Source organism: Polyodon spathula, chromosome 42 (assembly GCF_017654505.1).
Source record: "Polyodon spathula isolate WHYD16114869_AA chromosome 42, ASM1765450v1, whole genome shotgun sequence".
NCBI lineage: Eukaryota > Metazoa > Chordata > Actinopteri > Acipenseriformes > Polyodontidae > Polyodon > Polyodon spathula.
The window spans coordinates 384603-409779 of record NC_054575.1 but is presented as its reverse complement, the minus strand read 5'-3'; the positions used below and the strand labels follow the sequence as shown (position 1 = coordinate 409779).

Below are 25177 nucleotides of genomic sequence, written 5' to 3'. Positions count from 1 at the left end.
ACCTGCCAAATTTCATGTTGACTGGCTACACCACGTGCAAACAGGAAACGTTTTGGGAGCAAAAACTACAACTATCTGACTGACTATTTACAACAACAATAGGCTTCCCAAGCAAGCTTGGAAGCCTAATAACATAACAGGGCTTGGAACTCACACTGGCCCTGCTAGCACCCAGTCCTGGGGTTCACAACTTGACTTGTTTAGATATCTTATTGAAATGCACAGGTGCCAGCAGTTTGAACAATCAGGCACAGCATGAATGCGTCTCACCTGTAGGTTTACCAATAGAAGTTGTTCATGCAGCTATTAAGGAGGTACTATTTATTTAACCTCAAACTCATGATCATGTGAATAATATACTACCTTGAGGGGAGCTCTGAACCCCAACAAACCCTGCAATAATAACAATGATGCTAAAACGAGACATAAATACCTCTCCAGCATTGAAGTCCTCGGCCTCTTCCTGCATTTGAGCCCCAGGTAGGGGAGGAGGAGAGGAGGAGGAAGTAGCAGAAATCAGTGGACCCCCCCCAACAGACTGTGCCACTTCCAAACAGGCAGGGGGGGAGGAGGAAGCGGTGGAAGCAGAGACCGCACCAACTATGAGAGCAGGAGGAGGAGGAGGGGGGCTGACAAGGACAGGAGGAGTGGTCGGGCTCGAGACCACAGTAGCAACAGGCTGAGCCTGAATCTGCAGAGGGGAGGATACTGGAGCAGGAGCAGGGAGTATCTTGATCTGCAGGGGAGGGGGAGGAGCTGTGGTGATGGTCAGCCCCGCCCCTCTAGGTTTGGCCTGCAAAGGGGGCGGGGGCAGCTGCTGGGAGGTATGCACCATCTGCTGCAGGCGGGGGGGTGGGGGCTGCTGCATTTGCTGAAGAGGAGGGGGTTGGCTGAGAAAAGGGCGAGGATTAGAGGCGGGGGTGACAGTGGGAGCAGTCTGCTGGATTTGGAGCCCCCTAGAGGCGGGGATGACTGTTACCACAGAGGTTGGGATTTGCTGGTGGTGTGAGCTGGACGCCAGCATCTGTTTGGAGATGATGATCTTGGTGACGGTGCGAGTGTGCTGGCTGGGGCTGCTCTGGGAGGAGAGAGGGGGGTGCGAGGGTGCAATAGCCCCTGTTCTGGACCGGGTGATGACCTGTGGGTGGTTCAGGATGATGTTGGAGGTGCAGATGTTGGTTATGGTATTGGTGTTGGCACTAGGTGAGGTGGCGTGTGAGCGGGTCTGCTTGGGGGCAGCTGGGGGTGGGGGTGTTGAAGGTGGCTCTGTATCCATGACTTCCACTGCGGTCTGAGAAGAGAAAAATAATAAAACGTCAGTGACAGACAGAGACAGAGACACACACTAGGGATGAAACGATTTTTCGATAGTACGACATATCGTGATTACAAATATTCGTGATAATCGTATCGTTAACATTTAATTATTCGATAATAGTCACATACTATATATACTTACTGTATATAGTTTGCGCTGCTCTGGAGTTTCAAAATTAACTGTTACATAATGATTATTTACAATATTCAATAACGTTAAAAATAAATAAATAAATGATAAGTGATGTTAAATGCAATTTTGGAGGAAGGATCAGCTAGTGGGTATGCAATTTGTGGTAAATCAATTTGTATTATTATCATTATTAGTTTTTCGTAAACTCGTGTCTAGTTTATATAGATTACATTCCAAAGTACTGTAATCTGTTTGGAATAAATATTTTAGTAACACTCTTGTAGTAGGTTAAACTTGCTAGGCTTGTTGCAAATGCTGTGTTTTTTTTTTTCTCTTGATGCTACCAAGGCATAATTGCCCCTCGCACTCAATTGTGCACAAGCTTTTACTGAACTGCAATGATATAAAAATAACAACGTCAAGGGAGAAGGAATACACTGAAAATGCGTGGTGCAATCATCAATACTTACTAGAACGATTATATTTTGTGTGCCCAATTAATCGATTGCTATTTTGAGGCTAACAGACAGCCCTAGTGTGTACTTGTGTACTTTCACTACTAATATATCTCTCTATCTATCTATAGATCTCTATCTATCTCTATCAGTGGCGGTTCGTGTATACGGGCGCAAAGGGCGCCGCCCCACCAGTTTAAATTAATAAGTAATAATAATGATCTAAATTAAACAGGAGCTACTATTATTAACATTACGATAATTGTTACCTGCATTATGACCCATTATTTCTCACCCCTGCCTCACACAGTAATGGGGTGGGAGGAACAGATCAGAACCGGTTCAGCGCCCGTGACAGTTATGAAAGTGTATAGCTGTCATGACTACAGTATGATATTCCAAACAATCAAGCCACTTTTAAAATAGGTGAAACGAGTTATAATATCATAACTACAGTATGCTCCTGCAGAAAAGTAAGTAAAAATAAAATAAATCGTGAAGATTCATCATCTATTGTCCGATTAAACCTGGTACCCTACATTTGTTTTCCCCCTGCACTAATACTTAAGCATAGGGCGATATGGTTATTCATACTGTATTTACATCAAAGGCTAGTTATTTACAAAGCCTACTACTTCTGTAGGCCTATTTATTTGAACATACAGAAATCAGTAGCTTAGTATCTCTGGTCATGTATATCACAGGCTTTCATTTCAGTAATGTAATGCACAATAGCAATTACAGGAGGATAACTGAAGAACAGTTAAATACAGTACATCGAGTGCAAGTAGTATGCTATGTTTTTATGTTATATGTGTATTTAGGAGAGGTGAAGTACGGGGGTTATGGTTGGGGGATAAGAGTTGGTTCTCCGACACCCCACCCCTCTCAGAGTTCACCAGCCGCGATTGATTTTATTTTATATATATATATATATATATATATATATATATATATATATATATATATATATATATATATATATATATATATATATATAGTGTACACACATACAGTACCAGTCAAAAGCTTGAGTACACCTGCTTGAAATCGGGTTTTTCATGATTATCTATGCTTTTAACTGTATAAACTTGTCCATAAACACTGAATATTTCATTATATGATACGTGTACTTATATAAGCGGATAATCATAAGTGAATTGCATTCAAAAACATAACTTTAAAATGAAAATGTAAATCTTGTCAATTTCAATGAAATGGTCACCCAAAGCAAGGGGCAGCAAGTCAGTTAAAAATCTGAAATGTGTTAGAACACTGGCCTAAGTATAAAAGTGTCTTTGTTGAATGTTCTCCGAGTTAATTAGCATGTTACCTAATTAACCTTTTGTCACTAATTATTGTTAACAAGTGAGGGTTAGGGTTAGCTACCTATATCTGATTACTATAAATATAGGTAGCACAGGCACAAGTTTGTCATTCTTGGATGTAAGGGAGCAGAAAATAGCAAAAATACGCTCAGTTAAGCAAAGAAAAAAGACAAAGACAAATCGCAATTACTACTGTAATTACTTTAAGAAATGAAGGTCAATCTTTAAGACAAATCGCAAGAACTGTAACAAGTGTCTGTAACTGCTGTGGACCATCAAATGATTTGAAGAAACTGGCACTCATGAGGACCGAACAAGGTCGCAGGCCAAGGGGACCTCAGAATCAGAGAACAAGTTCATTCGAGTCACAGGTCTGCGAAACCGGCGATTAACTGCCCCTGAAATACAATCTCAGCTAAATGCTACTAGAAGTACAGATGTTTCAACATCAACTGTTCAGAGGAGATTGCGTGAAGCTGGCCTAACTGGAAGAATTGCTGCAGATAAACCATTGTTAAGAGTGCAGAATAAGAGGAAGAGACTTACCTGGGCCAAAAAACACAGAAAGTGGATGTTTGAGCAGTGGAAGTCGGTCTTATGGACCGATGAGTCAAAATTTTAAATATTTGGGTGCAACTGCCGAGTATTTGTAAGACGCAGAGAGGGTGAGCGCATGAGTTCTGCATGTGTGGTTCCCACTGTCAAGCAGTGAGGAGGCAGTGTCATGGTCTGGGGTTACTTTGCTGGTGACAAAGTTGGTGATCTTTACCAAATCCATGGCAAGCTCAACCAACATGGCTATCCTAGTATACTTCCATCAGGATTATGGCTAGGTGGGCAGTCCTTCATTCTTCAGCAAGATAATGACCCGAAACACACCTCAAAGTTGTGCAAGAACTATCTGGCGAAGAAGGAAAATGAAGGACAACTCAATCTAATGACCTGGCCTGCCCAGTCTCCAGACCTCAATCCCATAGAATTTGTATGGGACGAACTGGACAGAAGAGTCAAAGCAAAGCTACCCACAAGTGCCCTACATCTCTGGGAATTGCTGCAGAAGAGCTGGGAAGACATGTCGGATGATTTCCTGCTGAAACTTGTTAACCGAATGCCTCGTATTTGTGAGGCTGTTATTAAGGCAAAGGGTGGCTATTTTGAGGAATCCAAGCTTTAGAGACAATTTTCAATTTTCCTGAACATTGCTTTGATACTCATGTTTTGTTTTGTATATTGTAACATGTGTTTTCATTTTCAAGTATTTACAGAAACGTATACGATGTAAAACATTGTCAATTATGAAAAAAAAACTTTGTTTCCAGCAAGTGTACTCAAACTTTTGACTGGTACTGTGTGTGTGTGTGTGTGTGTATATATATTAATTTATTCGGGGAAATACAGTACCATACAATGAAAAATACAGTACCATACGATGAAAAATACAGTACCATACGATGGAAAAAAAAATATTTAAACAGTGTGTAAAAATAAACAGCATGTATGAAAATAAATTGGACCTGAAACGCCTCACAAGTGCTGAATAAATGGACCGCAAAGGGTTAATAATACACACCTCAACTTGTTACCTACATATTGGGGCAAACAAGCTTGTAATACAACCTGGAATGGGGGAATCTGTTATGCAATGGGAGTCTGACTTCGATCCCTGTACAGTACTTTATACTCAGCAACTCCAGGTTAGCAACGTGATTACCTGAGAGACTTGATTGGCCCGGTAGGCTGCCAGTGCTTTCAGGTACTCCTTCTTGGCAGCTTCAGTCTTCCTTTTGTAAACCTGGAGAGGGAGGGAGAGGGTTTAAGCCTAGTAATGTGTGGTGCTTGCATCCAAAGTTCAGAAATATCCTTACCAACACATTAATAAGACTAGAGTGCCTTACTGTGAAACTGCCCCGTGGTTGCCTTCTTGGCTCAAAACTGTCCATAGTCCCTGAGCAGTGAGCTGCCTCTGCACAGGAGCCAAAATACAGCATATGTCGTCCACCTTGGCTCAAACCTCTCCACAGCCCCAGAACAGGCCACTACCTCCGCACTACAGCCAAAGGGCTTTAGTTTAATCAAGTTCCTCAGAGTCAACCCAAGTATCCATCCCCACCTGTTTTTGCTCCTCTCCCAGGCTGTCCCACATGGAAGCCACGATCTTGCTGACCTCCCCAAAGGTGGCGCTGGGGTTCTGCCCCTTAATGGCTGCCTGCGTGTCCCTGAAGAACAGCGCATAGGCCGACACCGGCTTCTGGGGCTCGTTCGGATCTTTCTTCTTCTTCTTCGTCTTCTTGGGGGGCTTCGCTCTGCGGACCACCACGCTGCCCCCTCCCCCCTCACTCACTCCCAGCAGCCCAGGGGACATGGTGACAGGGGACTCCACTATGATGTGCTTCTCAGACAGCGAGAGGGGAGGGACAGAGAGAGGGGAGAAAAGGAAATAAACAATTTGACAAACAAAAGCCCGATTCTGATAAACTACGGCATGTCACAATCAAAATTCACTCTAATCGGATAAGCGGCTCTCTAGGCATGTGTAAAAATGCAAGTGTGACCTATGGGTGTGCTGCTACTCAGATCGTCCAAGCGATTCCCTTCAACATGACTGATGGCAGGTACAGTGCTACCCCATTATAACGTGACCTGTTATAGTGTGGAATCGCTTATAACTCGCAAACGTTGGGTGAACGTTCCAGATACTTTAAGTTAGAGGTGGGGAACCCATATTCCTAGAGGGCTGGTGTCCCTCCTGGTTTTTGTTCCAACTGTGCCCTAAATTACTTAATTAGACCAATAACTTAGGGCACAGTTGGAACAAAAGCCAGGAGAGACATCGGCCCTCCAGGACCAGGATTCTCCACCCCTGCTTTAAATGATCCTGGTGATGTTATCGTGAATTACGCTAGGATAAATTGTACCATGGATTCTGTGTTATTTATTTACAGTTTACAACATTTATTATGAAAAATATACACTTTAAATAAGAATAAACTTTAAACAGGTGGAATAGCAGTTTCTGTTATACTGTATATATTGTAACGACTGGGATTTATACTGTTGCAGGACTGGTCTGCGGACTCTGTGTGTGTGTGTGTGTGTGTGTGTGTGTGCGTGTGCGTGTTTGTTAGCAGGGACGCGGTAAGCTTGCCACAGTTGGGACTGGTGGGTGACGTCCGGAGAAGCGGGGACATGAAAGCATATAGGGGGGTGCCCACATCAGCGCGGGCAGTGCCATGTGAGACAAGCTGCTGTGTTAATGTGTGAGAGTGCCGTTTGTTGTTTTTGGTGTGGCCCAGGGAATACCCATCCCAATAAACCGTGAACTTGTGCGTCTCCCTCATTTTCCCACAGTATGCTACAATATTAATTTGGCTTGTGGGCATTGTAAATTACTTCAGGTAACATTATTTGTTACAAGGCGAAACACTAATTACGCGGTCTCCTAATTATGGACCCTGACAACCGCATTATAACCGGGTAGCATGTTTGATATAAAATACATTCTCTCTTTATTCTCTTGAACACCAAGTCCCAGTCTTTTAAGGAGAGTCCAATCATTCAGCAGTTTCAGGGACTCGTATTTAACATTGTATCCAGTGAACTTCCATGTGCTCTGACTCAATCAAAAAGGGTTATGAAGGCATGAACTGATGAAAGTTAATTGCACACAAGCATTTAAATGTTAAATACCAACTCCCCAAATGTGTACTGTATTGCAACGTACTGCACACCATTGTATTATATTGCACTGCACTATACAACACAGCACTGTACTGCACTGAGTAGTACTGTATAGTACTACACTGTACTGTAGAATGCTGTACTATATTATATTGCACTGTACTGTATTATAATAACTGATGAGCAAAAAACACGCGCTCATTTACACCAGCAACAGAGCATGACCCCAGCACAAGCTGAAAGGAATTCCAACCGTACCTCACATTGTTACTGTCTTCTCTCGCTCGCTTCTCAAGCAGGAATAAAAAAGTTCACCAGATATTATAAAAAACACTGCATGGGGGTAGAGTGTGATAAATGAGAATTGTATGCCATACAATTACTACCCCATGCATTATTCTCTATATGTTGTACTGTATTGTCTTGAAGTATGCTGTATTGCACTGTACTGTATTTCAATGTTCCATACCGTATTACATTGTGTTTCAATATTGTGTACTGTACGGTACTGCGTTATACTGTACTGTGTTACTTTACACTACACTGTACTACACTGCATTGTACTGTATTTCACTGCACTGTGCTGTGTGCTGCAGGTGCCCCACCCTCTTGAACTCTTCAGCCGCCTCCTCCTGCAGGGAGCTGGAGGGGGAGGGCGTAGCAGACAGCGGCTCCTCTGGGGACTGTGGGCGGGGCACTATGGTCCCTCCCCCCAGGCTCAGGCCCAGCTGCGAGGTCAGCTCTGATTGGTCAATGGTGGTCAGTTGCCCATGGCCCAGCAGCCCATGGTGGTTGAGGTCTGACAGAGGCACATCAATGGTCATGGAAGAACTGGAGCTGTACTGGGAGCCCAGTGAGTGAGACAGGTCCTGGGGGAGAGAATCAACATAAAGGAGTTAATTATACAGCACAGCCTCTTTCCTAGAGACCAGACCAATCTCTCTCCCCCTCTCCCTCTCAGACAGACAGACAGAGTCAGCCCACTCCCTCTAATCACTCACCATACTGAGTGCTGCTCCCATCAGCTCCCCCCCTCCGCCCTCCATGTTGAGGTGTTCGAGCCCCTGGGACGTGAAAGGGGCGCTGTATCCCACGGGGTCGGCCCCAACACTGCCCCCTGCAGTCAGGGCAGGGTCCTGCAGCTCGTCAAAGTGCCCTACATCGGAGACCGCCAGGGAGGGATCAGGATCCAGCGAGATGGGGGGGATCTCAAACTCCTCATCCCCTAGGCTTGGGGTGTGGAAGGTCTGGAGCCAGAAACAACAAGGAACACAGAGTAAAGATCAGTCATGACAGAAAACATCTACTACATCTTAAACTGTACAAAACGTTAAGTTCTTACCATAACCCTGGTTCTGAAATAGAAATGCCAAGACATCTATTCCCAGCTGTTCCCCAGGCAAAGAGGTCTATCTCTGCTCTTCCGAATCTCTCCCAAATGAGGCTCACCATTGCGGGGTGAAGCCTTCACTCTGAGCTGCTGGGGACTCCCCTTGAGAGGAGATCCGCCACCCAGTTTGCTACGGGCAGTACATCTGCCCATAATGAAAGGAGGTAGTTGTGCGCCCAGAGTTGTGGGCCACACGATGGAGACTGGCCGACTGCAGGCTGCTCTTGTGGTTGATGAAAGCCGCCACTGTTGTGTTGTCTGCGCGGACAAGCCCACGTCTCCCTTGAACTGCCTGCAAAAACCTCTGCAAGGCCAGGTAAACTGCCGGCAGTTCTAATATTGATGTGCAGATCCTTCCATGAGTGGTTCCACACACTTTACACACCCCAACCATTACACACAGCCCCTAGCCCAGTCTGAACGCGTCCGTGACTCGGTGATGCTGCCCAGTGCTACGCCTAGGCATAGATAGGCCTGCTGTTTCCTCCAAGAGTGTGCCCTTAGACAGAAGTGGGACATTGTCAATAGACAGCCGTGGTTCAATGTGGGCTGCAAGATCCTGTGGTTGAACCAAGCCTGCAGAGGGTGCATATGCAGGAGACCCCATGAAATGGTCTGGGATGCTGTAGCTGCCATCATGCCCAGAAGTTTCTGGTAGAGCTGAAAGAGCTCTAAGCAGGCAGCTACTCTGCACTCTGCCATCCGACAAAGTGGCCAGCATGGACCTGCAGTCCAAGTACACTCCCCGATTGGAGGCTGTCTGGGAAGTGGGTCCATCACTGATGATGTAGTCACGCCCCGAAAGGGAGAGAATAGTCTGTATCAACAGCAGTAAGCACTCAGATGTCTGTGGTGCACGGACGCCAATAGTTGAAATGGCTCCTCGAGAAAGGGCCCTGGGCCTGTGGCAGCAAATTCCTAAGCAGTGCCCAATTTGTAAATAGAGGTGCCAGGGGGCAAGCAATGACAATACTACCATTCTTAAGAACCGCACATTCAAAATCATGCACGTTTATCTAAAAGAGTATCGTATGTACTTACAACCACATATTCTACATGATTCATATATAAAGTAGTAGTAGTACATGTAGAAAAACTTACTCAAGGCAACTGCAAGACAATAAATAAATAAATAAATAAAATAAAATAAAACCTGCATACATAGTAGAGTTGCCACCTTTGAGATGCAAAAAAACTGCCACCAACAATGCAACTGCCCCGCCCCTCAGTGAATTATGTATGTTAATAAACAATATTTACTTATTAAGCCAAGTATATATACTATAACAGTGACTTACAGTAGCACATACACAAACAGGTAGTGATAAACAGATACCAGTAGATAAGACTAGACATTTTTCTTACCTTAGTCGTGTTTTCAGCAACATTTTTTTTTTGTTTTGTTTTCAACAGCACAGAGAACATAAGAAAATAAGAAAGTTTACAAAGGTGAGGAGGCCATTTGGCCCATCTTGCTCGTTTGGTTGTTAGTAGCTTATTGATCCCAGAATCTCATCAAGCAGCTTCTTGAAGGATCACAGGGTGTCAGCTTCAACAACATTACTGGGGAGTTGATTCCAGACCCTCACAATTCTCTGTGTAAAAAAGTGCCTCCTATTTTCTGTTCTGAATGCCCCTTTGTCTAATCTCCATTTATGACCCCTGGTCCCTGTTACTTTTTTTCTGGTCAAAAAAGTCCTTGCGTCGACATTGTCAATACCTTTTAGAATTCTGAATGCTTGAATTAGGTCGCCACACAGTCTTCTTTGTTCAAGACTGAATAGATTCAATTCTTTTAGCCTGTCTGCATATGACATGCCTTTTAAACCCGGAATAATTCTAGTCGCTCTTCTTTGTACTTTTTCTAGAGCAGCAATATCCTTTTTGTAGCGAGGTGACCAGAACTGAACACGATATTTAAGATTAGGCCTTACTAATGCATTGTACAGTTTTAACATTATTTCCCTTAATTTAAATTCAGCCATTTTCACAACACATCCAAGGATCTTGTTAAACTCAGATAAAATTGCAAAGTATAAAAGTGCAAAGTGCCAAAATTACTTGACAGCGGACCGTCTCTCTAGCAGAGTCACAAGAACTGTGGTGACAATTTTAAGAAAACGCATTTGAGAAAAAAAAAATTGTATATTTTTAACTTCCAGAACTGAAGAGGTTCCGGCACTGCTCCTAAGGCTGCTGCATTGCCTGTAGGTTGGCCTGTGGAAAGTGTGATGGCCTCTGTAGCGAGCCAGTCCTCAGCATCACCTTTGGCAGCGGACGCAGCTGGCTGTGCCGGTTTTGGGAACGCTGGTTTACGTGCCAGAGGTGGTCTCGCTTGGGTGCCTGATGGGGACACAGTGGTGCTGTATCCCTGTCAGGCACCCATGCCTTGGAAAGCCAAATCTGCCTGCAGGCGGCTAACAGCAAAGCATGTTTCTGCCTACAGCCTGTCTGTTAAGCTTGGACAACCACAGCTGGTTTTTGTTCACTAGGCGCAGCTCATCCAGCTGTTGTGCCTGTGGTTTGTGGAGAGGGACTGCAGCAAATATGACCGGTAGGCTACCAGGATGCTGTTGTAACTGTCTAGCCGGGAACGCCCCGGCTGCATAAGCCTTCTTAAGGATTACCTCAGAAACCCAGCACCGCTTGTTAGGACGGGAGGCGTCCTTGAATAGCGGTGCCAAATTAGGTGCCTGGACAGACGGAAAATGGGCTAGGCCCAGCTTTTTTGCGTCATGTATCCTGTACAGGCCGTCCATTATATGGGAAACAGGAGAAGCTGTTGCCGATTGGTCCCAGGAGGACTGGATCTTCTACAAGAAATCCAGGTGATATTGGGGGGGGGGTTATGGGTGAGGCGGTAGGCTCCTCATCAAAGATGTAGGCCAGGGCACTTGCAAGCTTGCAGTGGCCCTCTTGATTAGTGGTATGAGTTCTGCCAAGAGGAACAGCTTTACCACTGGGGACGTTCTCAGAGGGGAACGTCAACTCCTGTTCGCCAACCTCTACAAAGCGGCAATCGATTACACGTCCTGTTGTGTCCAATCTGGGTTGCTAGCAGCCCCGTGGGGCCCCAAGGGGGTAGACGGGGCCGAGTGCTCCTGCAGCAACTCAGCAAGAATAGTTCCCTAGTGGGAAACAGTTTTTTTTCCATTTGCTCAGAGTCTGCCGATCACCTGTAATGGTGACTCTTCTTCCTCTTCTGTGAGTGAGTGGAAGAAGAGGCAGAGCTTGAGGAGGATGAGGAAGACTTGAAGACGGTTTTCTGGCTGGGCTATTTCCCCGGGTGTGTTGTCTGCTCTCCCTTGGCACAGAGCCATGGGGTGAGGACCAACGTTCCCTCTAAGCTTTTTAGATACTGAGAAACTTGCCGTTTTGACTGAGAAAGGGTAAATTATCAGTGAGAAACCTTCAGCCACACATGAACTCTTAATATATTTTTGTTGCATTATACAATATTCCAACACAAGTACCTCAACAACTTCACAATTTACTTTAAATTTAAACAAGACATTTATTGTGGCTCTGCCTCTGATTTTGAATCATCGATCCTATGCAGCCCTGTCGGTTGTTATCATACGTATAGAATGCATAAAATTGCTTTATACTACTGCATAAAACATGGCATCTGCACTGCCTTCAATTGTAACCATCTTTAGGGCTACTAATTGTTCCATTCTTGGGAATACCAAATTCCATTTTTCAAAAGTGGCCAATTCCATTTGTTCCCACTTTTTATCAACATATTAATAATTAAATATGGCATCTGAACATACATATAATGTTGCTAGTTAAAATTATAGTCTTCCACTAACATAGTAGTTCAGTCTACAAACAAAGAGGTTTTGAAGACCTGTTTAGCTTATTGTTGGCATTTACAATAACAAAAATAAATAAATAAACAAACAAACAGTTTAGTAACAGTCCAGCAATGTCATGTGAGAGTAATCCTATGTACAGTACTCCACAAAGTTTATTGTTTTACTGGCATTATAATAATAACCAGGATAAAATATGAAACACCGATAAAGGCGTGCTGACTGACTCATTGCTCTAAAACAGGTTCACTGCTATGTATTACCTGATTGTAATTTAAATAACGCCCCCTTTTAAATTAAACGCATTATTAATCCTCTAAATGGCTTTGTTCGTAATTCTGCAGTGTTATTTGCAAGATTTAAAAAGAAGCAAAAAAATAAACTAATCAATAATGAAAGACGCGATGAATTTAGCCTACTTCAGAAAGCACAGCCTTGAGCGCAGGACCTTTGAACTTAATTTTTCAGCCTAGAATGCAGTGCTTTGTCATTGTTACCGTCTTATTTGCTTTCTTATTCTATGCGATTTTTGACTGGCATTATTTTATTTAATGGTATTTATTCGTACATGATAAAGCGATTTACAGCAAAACTAAGAATAATATCGCACCATCCTTATTTAGATAATCAGATTTCTTCTAGCTCTATCTTACTGAAACATCGCTTTTTTTTCTCCATTGGTGCAGCCGCCATGTTGAGTTTCAGCAGACACGACTAAACTCGCAAAAAACAAATAATGTACATGGCATGTCTTCTTCAATTACTATACACTTAAATCTGTATTTTCGACTAATGTGCTGACTACATTTTTTACCAGTTTCAAAACACTTGAGAAGATTTCTCAAATGATTGTTTTAAAAGGGAAATTAAAAAAAAACTGTCAAAGTGTGAGTATTGTGAAGTTTATTTATGTTTACCAGAATCTTTATACCTCTAAATAAAGCAGGAACATTCTGCATCACTGATTTTAGTATTCAGTTATATATCGTTAAACTGTAAAGTTCACGAGCAACACACTATAGAGGCAGAATTGCCAGACGCCTGCTTCGCCCACCCTGTACCAGTAGATTCACTGGTGCCAGAGTGAACACTGCACTGTGACGTGCACTTTTACAAAAGAAAATTAGAGAATCAGCTGCAAGACAGACACAAATATGCTTATGATAACGCTTTGTACTAATGGTCTCAAAATAATACGTTTACCTCGAGAGGCTAGAGTCTCGACTGAGGTTGATATTTATGATAAAAACTTGCGAAAGTTAGTAAACAGAGTGCAAAGGTTGTTGCCAGTTACTGATAAAAATGTGTGTATTTTAGCCTTCGAGGGAACGCTGGTGAAGACGCAGCACCCTCCAGGGTTCTCCCCAGAAATTCTGTACTGCCAGGCGGCAGAACACTATAGCCGGGAGCACTTTTAACAGAAAACTAAACTCGCCTTACCTTAAATATGTAATATGACAAATAATTTGAATAATGTGTTGTCTTTCTTTGACTATAACTGGTTGCGCTTTTTTATCTTCTACATTTCCTTTTTCATTACTGTTTTTTATGATGGTAAATGACCGTGCTTATTTAGCACTGTATAATTTGACTGGGGAAAGAGAACGGAGGTTACTGGAGTTTGTCAAGTTTTCAGTTCTCTATTTTTATTTTTCACTGTTCTATATTTTTTTAATGCAACTGTTCATTTTAACCTTTTTTTTTTTTTTTTTTTTTTTTTACACAACAGTACTTGCACACGTTTGGTCACCATCATAACTGCTGCATGAAACTGTTGCATGAAATAACCCAGCACCTCGGTACTTACGCATTTGTATATCAGCTGACAAGTTCAGCTGATATCCCAGCACGCCTTTCTTCTTAAAAAGGCGTACAGCCTCTATACATGGTCCCCCAATATATCTCACAACACCTGGTCACATTTTTACAATATCACAATAGGAATACTTTTTTTTTGGTGCCAGATGTGGTCTCTGGTGCATATGTATAGTTATTATGTACTATACATCACCTTACAGTACAATAATATGACAACAAATGGACTGAATGATAACACCCTAAAATAATCTTAACATTTTTAATAAAGTAGCCCTAATTAATCTAATATTAGGCGGTGGACTGCGCCGATCGGCGGCTTATTTTGAAAACCCTGCATTCATTGTCACTATGCTCTGAAAATAATCTTATTTTTTTTTGCAGTCATTTTTAACGTTTTAGCCTCTTGAAGTGCTTAACACAGAAAACCCGTCAGGTCAACTCTCGGATTGATTAAATGCTGTGTCAAGTCGTAACACAGCTGTGTTGTATTGCCAAGATTTTTATTTTTTCGCCCATCAACGTGCAAGTGATCTAGTCTGCTAGATGCACAATCAATCCTTATCTGCAAGATGGGCGAATCTGTTTTTTTTAAAGCCAGGCGTTGACAGCCACTTAGTCTGAAAAGGCCTGGGGAGAACCCTGTTACCACAACTTTGGTTGTAACAGTAAGTAAAGCACCTGAAGACACTTGCATGTCATAATGTTTATAAAATTGGCTCACTGCTGGCATTAAAATAAGCAGGAAAACTTATTTATATTACAATAGTTCAGCAAACAAATGTCCAGCACTGTGTATTCCAGTCTACAAATGAAGTTTTCAGAACACCTGTTTAGCTTATTGCTGGCATTCCAATAACAATACAAAATATGAAAACATGTGAGACTAATCCTATTTCCAGTACTCCACAAATTAAGTTACAGTGTGTAAACATGCAAGTCTGACATTCGTGCATCTAAAAAGAAATTCTGATACTCTCCATAACTGCGCTAAGAATGTGATGAAACTTGGTAAGGACAATCTGGAGCTGAGGTTCTCTAGATATGCAAAAATCTGACACATACATACGGAGAGACAGACACCTTCACATGTCCCCAGATTCTGATACAATAATTGACTTGTTTACGATTAATTGAATATATGTACCATCCATAACTACTAAACACTCAAAAGTGCTGAACTTAGAAATACTAAAAGAAATGTACATGTTTTGACGAAGTCTTTTTCAGTGTCTTCAGGACACAACAAAAGTTTGCTATTAAAATGTACTGTATGTCGAGGTGGAATGGGAACCTTCCAGAATATATATTTCACACCTTGCAGATCCACTGCCTGCCACATCACACATCGTACACTGTCAGTGCCTACAGGGTGTTATGGCAGGTGTTTGTATAACTTTAATCCAACCTTTGACAGACGTACAGAGTTGACTAAACTTAAGCAGTTCTCAGCATGAGGGCTCAGAAATCAATTTTCTTGTCTCTTAGTAGGGTCATTCCAACTCAACCAGAAAAGGGGCATTTAATTGGTCCAATTAAGTAATTTAGGACAACCCTGGTCTTAGTTGAGCCCAGGGTGATCAGGGTCACTTTTTCTCTTCAGGTTGACCTTTGCCAGGTGACAGCTCAAAGGGGAAATAAAAAAAAAAACAGCTCTGGTTGAGTTGGTATGGAATGACAAAGTAGAGCAAAAGTATCACTGCCATTAAATTAAACTCATCTTCCCAACATCTTCTGTACATCACACTTACAAACCCAGGCATACAAAACAAAGGGAAGTGGCCATGCAGTTGGACGTGTGCCACACACACATTCTAGATGTTAACTGATTCTGCACTAATTGATTCACCTTGTTATTGATCAATAGCGTGCCAGTATTATGAGGGAGGCACAGTCCCTACTTTAATTTTGTGTTCCCCTATACACTGTTCACAAACATGATCTCTACCTCTGCCGACGAGAGGAAGGGGTGTCCAGCTCCACTGATGGTGAGATAGTGATCGTTCCCTCCAGGAAACTGAAAGACACAATAAGAGAGGATTGTTCTGAGAGGGTAATCCACTAAGAGTTAATTCTGTGAAATCAGGTACAATTAACCCTTCAAGTAGTGAGTTCTAAAATGCACTGCCGGTCCTACCAGAGTGAGGTTTTTTTCTTCTGTCTTCTGCATACGCTTGATTATTACGTACAGTACAGCGTACAAACAAACTGAAAGCTATATGTTTGTATGTATGTAACGAATACTGACGGAATACAGACAAATCATTTTTACCATAAAATAACAAATATATCTTTAGTCATAGGGAAAGGTTTCGACTAAAAAAATAACATGTAGGCAATAAACAACAAGGTGGAACAACCCCAACAACACGTCCTAACAAAAAAAAAAAAAGTGCGAGAGAGAGACATGAATAAATCCTATCCAGGTAAACAGACTGTGGGGGAGTGACAGAGTCTGATGCTTCAGCGTGTGATTCTCCTTGAAGCATGAAGCAACGCACAGAGCTTTGCGCCGCCTCTTCGCTGTCGCTTGATGTTGATGGTAAATATTCTTTGCTTATGCCTTCACTGACACACTCGCTGACATCCAATTCAGTGGAAGAATTGTATGTACTTGAATTTAAATCGGAGTCTGAATTCAGTATTATTACTAATACTTTCTAGAGTGATTTTCGCCGGTTTACAAACACTGCTGACATTTTTGTGACTGGTTTTATTAAATGTAATTCAGTCAATATCTGGCAGAGGGTCCAAGAGACCAATAAAAGGTGTTACAAAAACCTATACAATTTTCACACAGAAATGCTGCTAATGTGTCGTCTCTGAAATGTTTTAACGAGCGTGTAAAACACCCTTTCACACAGCATGAAATCTGGGTGTAATACCGTCATAACCCTTTCACACAGCCAGAGATCGCACGAGCACAACTGGCAAAATGACTGTTCTCGTACAATCTGAAACACTGACAAGACCTAACACACGCACGCAGTGCTTCACTTGTAAAGAAAGACGTGCCGGGCACAAGCAATGACAATAATACCGACCCCAAGAAGCACATATTCAAAAACATAACACATTTATGTGAAAGATCATTGTATGTACTTGTGTTAGATGTTTATAGCCACATATTCTACATCATATACAAAAGCAGTAGTGTGTTAATTATTAATTTCTCTGCACAATCGCAAGGTGGTTCAAAGACGGCATAAAATATGATGGTTCTGTGGCAGTACAGGCAATTCACACAGACCTATAAGCCACTTCAGTGGCGGTTCTGAACTGTCATAACTGACCTGTGTGTAAGCACCTCTAGTGTTACAATATTATGTGATCAGGAGTTTTGTAGGCTCAGTAATTCAAGTAATTCGTACTACTCAAAGGGTTAAGGCTGGAAATCTTTAATAGAGGACTACTTAGTGCAGTATCCCATTCAAGGCTCCTACAGTATACAGGACTAACACAATAATGTGTGTCACATTTTCCTACATGGCAAATATTATGTTAAACATGCATTTGATTTTTAATAGTGCTAGGACAAACACACGATTTTCAAGTTCGGATATTTGCTCAATTTAAATATTTGTTCGGACATTTGCTCGTTTTTCAAAAAGTAATAAAAGCTATTATAATGCTCTGAAGGCATAGCAGCAGGGGCAGGGGGCGTGGCGTGGCCATGTGTGTGCCTTTATTTTACAGCAAGACCTTACAATATGTAACACTTTAAAATTGAAAAATATCCCAGAAGAATAAGTTGTGTAGGTCTTACTTTACCCCAGTGAATTAACTACAAAACAAAGGATGCCTAATAGCAGTTCAAGTTAAACATTGGTTTGTTTATTCCCAAAATAAATAGTATATAGAGTTATCACTTTTTTCATTCCTTGCCATTGCCATTTCTTCACAGTAAACAGTGGCCATCAACACGTTTGTCATAAAGTAATAACATGAGGTTTACTTGTAGCTCAACAAGCAAATGAAAACGTTAGTTTACCTACCGTAAACCTGGTTATCTGAAAGAAAAGATGGCCACCAAACATTGTTTATGGGATACAGTACTGCCTATTGGTAGGTGTCACTAAGCTTACTATCAAAGCTGCTGATAGGCCCCCTTCCCGCGATGACCTCCTCGGTCCTGCCTACCAAGGGAATATAATCGTCATGAAGAACGCCCCCGTGCGACTCGATCCAGGTGACAGGCAAGCACTCAGGGCTGAAGATGCTGCAAGAGCCTTGTAGGGATGAAGAGGCGTGTTTGGAGCCTAAGCACCGAGCACACATGGTATGCCTGTCTTCCTGTGGGATGCTAGTCCCACAGGCCATGCAGGCATGAAACCCAGCCCTGCCCGTCATTGCTGGGTCGCACAGTGTGTACGGGGTGCCTACAGTGTAAGTGCGTGACATGCACCGACTACCGTGGTACTAATGCACCGTGTACCGAGAGCACCACGTGCACCGAGTACTGTGCAGCGCTGGATACTGTGCGCACCAAGCACTGCGCCGTGCGTACCATGTGCACTAAGCACGGGGCAACAGGTACCGTGAGCACTGAGCACCATGCACTCTGGGTGCACCGAGTGCCATGCACCACTGGGTACAATGCACACTGCGTGCACCGTGCACAGGGCGCATCGCTTGCCCTCGGGTACCGTGCACACCGAGTACCACGTAGCGTCAGCGCACTGCCTGTATGTCAATGAGCACCGTGCGCACCGTGGTACCGAAGTAGCATGGGCCGAGCACGCACCGCGGCATTTAGAAAACTCCTGGGGCAGCTATGTAAATGGTGCCTACCCTAACCGTGTGGTCACACGCCTGGGCAGCGAGTAGCGTACAACAGGGGAACGGGACCGAAACCGCGGCGGGAGACTGACTTTACAAAACACAGTACAATAATAACACAGCAGTACAGATGGGGGAGAGCACACTGTCTGTTCGATTGTAAGGTCCAACACACATGGTGGTAGGCCAACGCAGCCTGAAGGTAAACCATAATCTGGTTTGTTTACTTTTTGCTGCCTAAAACTTTTAAATAGAGGCTCGAGCTGCTGTGTTGATTCTGTGTTTATATATATATTTTTTTAATCTCACATATTACATGGAGCCCTTTTTCATTTACCATTTTTTTTCAACTGTCACGCAAATTCTGGTGAGATGGTAAATAAGTACAAGGTATTTTTGTCATTTGAAGCAAATACGAACATCTCAGTTTTGTATCCGAATTCATGTCAAAAAATATTAATGTCGAATATTCGGATATTTGTCCAAGCACTAATTTTTGAAGGTATTTTTTTACTAGCATTTGTAAAAGCTGCAAACGTCTCTTGCGCTATTTTCCATGCTGCACTTCCTGAATTTATCCACACAAGTAAATCTGCATCCTTCTAGGAAAAACAATTTAGATCATATATATTTTAAATGGGGAAAAAAAAATTGAAATGTTTGCCATTTTTTGTTTAAAAGAGATCAAACTCCCAGAAGCTAGACGCACGCGCTTTTCTTATGACTTGCATGTTTTCAGTGTTAATTCCTTCATGTGATTTTACAAGGTTGACTAAGTGTAGCATTGAATATCTGCAAAAAGTGTTCGATCAATAACAGCTTCAGATAAATTACCATAAAAAGTCAAAGTCAGCTTTACCAAAGTGTGTGTTATTCATATAGGAAAATCTGACACCCATGAAATTACAGCAACACAAACTGGGTAAAATGTAGGGGAATTACTTTGTTAGCACCACTGACTTTAATACGTTTGAAGGATTAAAAGTTTAAACATTCTGTCTAAGAAATGTCTGTTTACCATTTAAAACTTTTGCATTAGAAAAAAATCCTAACTTGATTTTACTTTTCTGTTCATCTAGTGCCAGTTCTTGATAAAACACACATTAAGTTAAATGTTTAGTAAAATACTATTTAAAACATGTACAGCTTTATAAACAATCCACCACTTTGCGAAAACTGTGGATCATTTATTTATTTCAACAGCCATGTAATACTCTGAGTTATTACGCTCCTTAAAAACATTTCTAATTCCCACTGATAAGAATGGCCTGGATATAAGTGGGAAGTAGAACAATGTGCATTGTTCAAAGGGATGGAAACAGAACCCCTGTTGCACAGTTACTTATAAACTGTGGTTAATCAAGCACATATTACAACAGGAGTCTTATTTCCATTCCTGCACTGTGTTTACTGTATCTGTTCCTTATATCGAGTGGAACTTGCACAGTTCTGACACAACTTAAAACAATCACAAACTCTGCATAAGCAAAACTAGAAGAAACTAAGACAGCCAAGCTGTCTTAAAACAATGTATCATTGTTTTTCTTATGTCATTGCTATACCACATACTGGCAGTTCAACCCAAATTGACCAATTGTGAATTTCTAAACAGATAGATAGAACAGATTTAGACATACTGTATATGTGTATCAAGAAAACACTTAATAAAACCAACACCTGCAAACAAGAAGCAGCCGAGCCATTTAATTTCTGACAACTTATTAGTAGCACGAAAAACAACTTCTGACCTAACTTTGTTGTGTTATGGCCAATTTTAAAGCAAAAAAAAAAAAAAAAAAAAAGAAAATCTACAAATTCCATTACACAATTTCAAACTGTAAAAGTTCACGTTTTTTTTTTTTTTCTTTCAAATAAATAACCGTTAGTGCAATAAAAACAAATCGTACACCAACTTCAGTACATGGTAAAAATGTCACAGCTGACATAGGCCTAGTTCGTTCGTTAGAAACTCGCTCGACAGTCCGTGTATTGCACTTGCTACCAGCTCTTTACTTGGGAATTTACCCTTAAGACAATATTTTTACAATAAGTTTAACTGCTATTTGTCGAATTATTAATTAGTACGTAATTATGTATTTATTCTCTTATTTGACTTTGCTCTAATTTACTACTGACTTCATTGTATTTTATGACTGCTCTTATCTGTAATGTGATATTTTGTAACAACTGTAAGTCGCCCTGAATATGGTCGACTGGTAGAGATATAATAATAATAATAATAATAATAATAATAATAATAATAATAATAATAATAATAATATCATCAATTGAACATACACAGAACAGGGCTATGTGGGGCTGTAATCGTACACGTTTATGTTGATTCTGTTATCGAATTAAACACACAACAGCACATTATTTATCCGTTCACTCACACAATAAGATCAATAATCAACCGTAAATGCTGTTTTAAGAATGTCACCTTGTTTATAGTGTTGAAGCCGTTGTAGCTGTGCGAAGTATCCAAGAATTGCTGTTCGTTTGACTGATTTAAGCCGTCTGACAGACCGGAATAAAAATGCAGGTCCATTTTCAGTGTTGTTACTTGGTATTATAAAGCAGTAATCTGTATTTATAACGGCACGGTATGATATATTGCTGGGCCCAGCAGGACTGTGTTTTCTCAGCCACTGACATCACACAGACAATGCCATTATGAGCTTTGGCTTGATTCGTGTACCCAAAACCTTCAAATATCGCAATAAAAGCTCGACTTCTGACCTATTATTAAATGCCACTGCGGTTCTGTGGTTTTTCGGTGTGTATTCTTCTTTTCTAACATTTTTTTTTTTTTTTTTCTTTTTGCTTGCAAAGTCGAACACAACCCTGCTAATCGAGTCAGCTTCGCTTTTAAGATCAAATGGTAGGCCAACACGGAGAGTCCATTGTACAACATAGGGGTAACAGACCGCTTCTGAAAACTCTTTTTTTTTTTTAAATAAGTACAGTTAGGACGATTAATCGGGATAAGAGTAATGCTTACTTGGTAATAGTAAAATAAATCCAATCAAAAAGACAATCCACAACTTTTTGCAATTATAGAGTGGAAAAATGTGATTTTATTCCCCCCAAAAATAACAATGGACTGCTCCAGTGCAAGATGTCCGATCGCTTGCTGTGGGCTTGCGTTAACCATCTCATGGCCAGATCACGACTGTTTCCATATAACCCCAGCTGTAACGCTAGGTTTGTTAATGTTAAAACTGTACCACGATCACAGTCATTTTTAGATAATAATATGCGTGTTTCTACTTCACTATTTCATAGTTAACCCTCTGAGGGCTCTGCTTCTTTGGAAACCAGACACTTGGCTTGCCAGTTTGTTTGCATGTGTTTTGTAGCTGCAGGTAGGCAGGCACACAATATTCCTCCCTCCTTGAAGCTTTTTGGTCACTGTCACTCTAATGTCAAATAAACGCACAGGCAGACACCCTTCTGCTCTACCTGCGGCAGCAGTACTGTAAGAAAGCTCTGTGTAAAATGTGATCTTTTTTATTCCCTTGGTAAGGCGTAACTAAAATAATGTTTCCAGTATATTTAAAATAGTTTTTATAATTTGGCCCTATGAAAACTTTGTCAATATAGTATTTCATAATACAATGTTACATTTACACTTCAATTATTAATGCCCTTCTACTACCTTCCTCAGTAGTTATATAGTAGCCATCTATGTTCTCTAGGTTATTTTAAAAGGGACAGTGGTTGTTGACAGTTTTCACATGCTACCCCAAAGGAAGTTAGTCTCAGGTGTTTTGACACAAGCTTCCTGTACCTCTTTGAAGCCACATAAATGGTTCCCAAGCGATAGTTTCAATATATCACTATTAGCCCAGCTAGTGGCCAGTACTGCACAGTATACCATTCCAGTGCATTCACAGTATGCATGCAGGTTCAGATTACATTTTCCTCCTGAACTATAACAAGCTTCAGTATTTCACGTCTTACCTCCTATACTACAGTTGCATTTAGTAGCAGGAGCATGTCTATTCTATTCTATTGTATTCAGCTTACAGAGTTACACACACATAGTGGCAAAAGGGTTTCCAACAAAGCTTATAGGAAGGGGAGCTTATGCCAGGACAAGGCAGTTATTGTGGGCTTCATTTTTTTACTAGTATAGGCTTTTGATGCCATAGTAACTACACTCACTAATTTCTATTTAAACCTAGTTAATGATGTAACAATCAACTATTCCTTTTATTTAAACCTTCAGGCATTGTGGTATTGAGTCTATTACCCATGTATTTTCCTTTATTCTGTATTGTACATTATCTAATTGTATTTCTTCTAAACTACATTCATGTTATTTTTTTATTTTATTTTTTTTGTAGTGATGAAAGGTAATTCTTTATTTGTTTATATAATGCTGCACCTGCCTTTTACATATTTTATTTTGTGAAATGTTTGGCAAAATATACCATAAACAAGTTTGCAAGTTGTGAATGACAGATTGCTTACGTGTGTTCAGGTCCAGGTGTTACTGTACTTTAATGTGTCTATGACCTGTTTATGTTTACTGTGGACCAAAATGTCAGCCACATTCGAATCTCTTCTAACCTTATGTCAGCCACATTCGAAGCTTCTTGACCGGTTATGCATGACCACTACACGGAGCTTTTTGGAACTCGCTTTTTCTCCCTCAAAATCCCTGGGTACTTTTGTTAAATGCAAGTTTTACAAATGTACGGTTTTCCAAGGTTTGGTTAAAAATTTCACAAACCATTATAAATCTTATACATTTCAAATTACCAGATGAAGTTCTTGAAGAACAAGCAGAAAGTTTGGTCGTCCGTCAAACCAGTTCACCAATTTCCAGGTCCCGAACATCCAGTGGCCAAGTTTTTAGGTGGGGCCGGTGAGACTGACTAGGGACTGACTCCCACACTGGGCTCGTTCAGTGAATTGAGGAACGAGGCCGAGCGCCTCTCTGCGGATGAGAATGTTAATATCAGGTCCTATTGCAGACGTGACTCTGGCAGTGTGTAATGCACAGTTTCACAGCCTATCTCTATAAAGCGCATTTTGTGATGGTGGTCTTATGAAAAATATATTATATCGAATATATAATATATATTATATATATATTATATTATATATATATATATATATATATATATCTATAATAAGATATATAATCTATTATCTATAATATAATAGATATTATATCTATTAGATAATAGATATTACTATTATTGTACTAGTAGTTCATCTCTTTTGAGTTTGTTCTTAATTCTCTCTCAATAAAGTGTTCTTTATATCCTCTTTAATATTTATTTTCAATCTCTTTGTGTTTTTTTTTTTTTAAAAGTAATTTTCAGCAGAACATATTTCTATGCTTACACCCAGTCTTTCAGGAATGGCTCTTAAGTATGAATCAGATGTGCAGATGATTGTATGGCATATCACTAGGTTTTGATCTGTTAATGGATCCGCTTTTCATCTTAACAGGTCACACATCATATGCGACATATTTATACAAAACGGCATTAAATGCATGTCTATATTTTTGTTTGGAAACATGTCAAGTTTGGAGTATTTAAAGGCCAGAACCAGATGCTGACGTCACTGCGATTTATTTCTAGGCGTGATAGGTCTAATTATTTAATAAACAAACGTCAATCGAACTAATTCAGCAGTAAGATCAAATATCTGTACAACTAAGTTTCTGTCTGTTTATAAATGAAACAATTCAGTGTAAGACAACCACAACATAAACAGCTAGCAGTCTGTCTCGTTAGCCATGTCAGCAAAAGCGACAGAACATGTTTTAAAACTTACCACGAAACAAACAAACAAACAAACAATTAAAGCAAACCCGCAAAAAAAAAAAAAAAAGCACAAACACACGACTTTTACAATTCGAGACTATTGTACTGCAAACAGGCCGGGTATTACTCTTACAGGGTTTGTTTTAAAATGTAATTTAATTAAAATTACTCCTCACCTCCATTCTCACGGACCTCAAACGACACTTCCTATTAACATGGAACCGGCTTCTGGGTTCCGGTATCCAGGACGTGACGTCACTCAACCCGCACCGCGGCGCTGCGGTGTCAGCGATTTATGTTATTATATTATTATTCATGCTTCATGACACATACATACATGCCAACAGTCTCTTTATGGTCGGGACAGTCCCTGTTTCCTAGCAAATGTCCCTATTCTGCAGTGAAACCCACACGCTCTTCGTGCGGCAGGCACATCTGCTGATCACTAACTTACATACAAAGTTAAGAAATGTTGACAAGTATGCAACATATCTGTCATGTTCATAATTACGTATTTAAATACAACAGGTCACGTTTTATTTGCTCGGATTTGATGTGTAATTTCAAATGGAGAAAGAGAGAGAGATGGGTCAGGGACTGGATTACTGACAGGGGGCAGGATTGAGTTGAAATGAGGTTATTTTTGAAGGGAGGTTCTCGAAATATCCACGAGGG

General features: G+C 41.0%; 1 protein-coding gene across 2 annotated transcripts; it reads right to left on the bottom strand.

Annotated features, from left to right (window-relative positions):
• Positions 1-328: 328 nt before the first annotated feature.
• LOC121305229 (TOX high mobility group box family member 4-like) lies at positions 329-24740 on the bottom strand. 2 transcript variants are annotated; one of them, XM_041236775.1, is made up of 7 exons: positions 24679-24740; positions 15883-15951; positions 7913-8158; positions 7517-7780; positions 5344-5622; positions 4945-5025; positions 329-1291 (listed from the first exon to the last, which is right to left on the bottom strand). In XM_041236775.1, exons 1-7 carry the CDS (start codon positions 24682-24684, stop codon positions 344-346), a joined length of 1893 nt encoding a protein of 630 aa, XP_041092709.1. In that variant the 5' UTR covers positions 24685-24740; the 3' UTR covers positions 329-343. The 2 variants fall into 2 exon arrangements, with proteins under 2 accessions (XP_041092709.1, XP_041092707.1); XM_041236773.1 differs by lacking the exon at positions 24679-24740 and adding an exon at positions 21157-21578.
• Positions 24741-25177: the final 437 nt, after the last annotated feature.

Excerpts from the sequence above, each read along its gene's own strand:
- LOC121305229 (XM_041236773.1), bottom strand. The coding sequence starts at position 21,264 with ATGGACCTGCATTTTTATTCCGGTCTGTCAGACGGCTTAAATCAGTCA. Across the intron at positions 8,159-15,882 it reads CCTTCCTCTCGTCGGCAGAG|ACCTTCCACACCCCAAGCCT; the intron begins GTAGAGATCATG and ends TTCTGGCTCCAG. Across the intron at positions 5,026-5,343 it reads TGGGAGAGGAGCAAAAACAG|GTTTACAAAAGGAAGACTGA; the intron begins GTGGGGATGGAT and ends CTCCCTCTCCAG.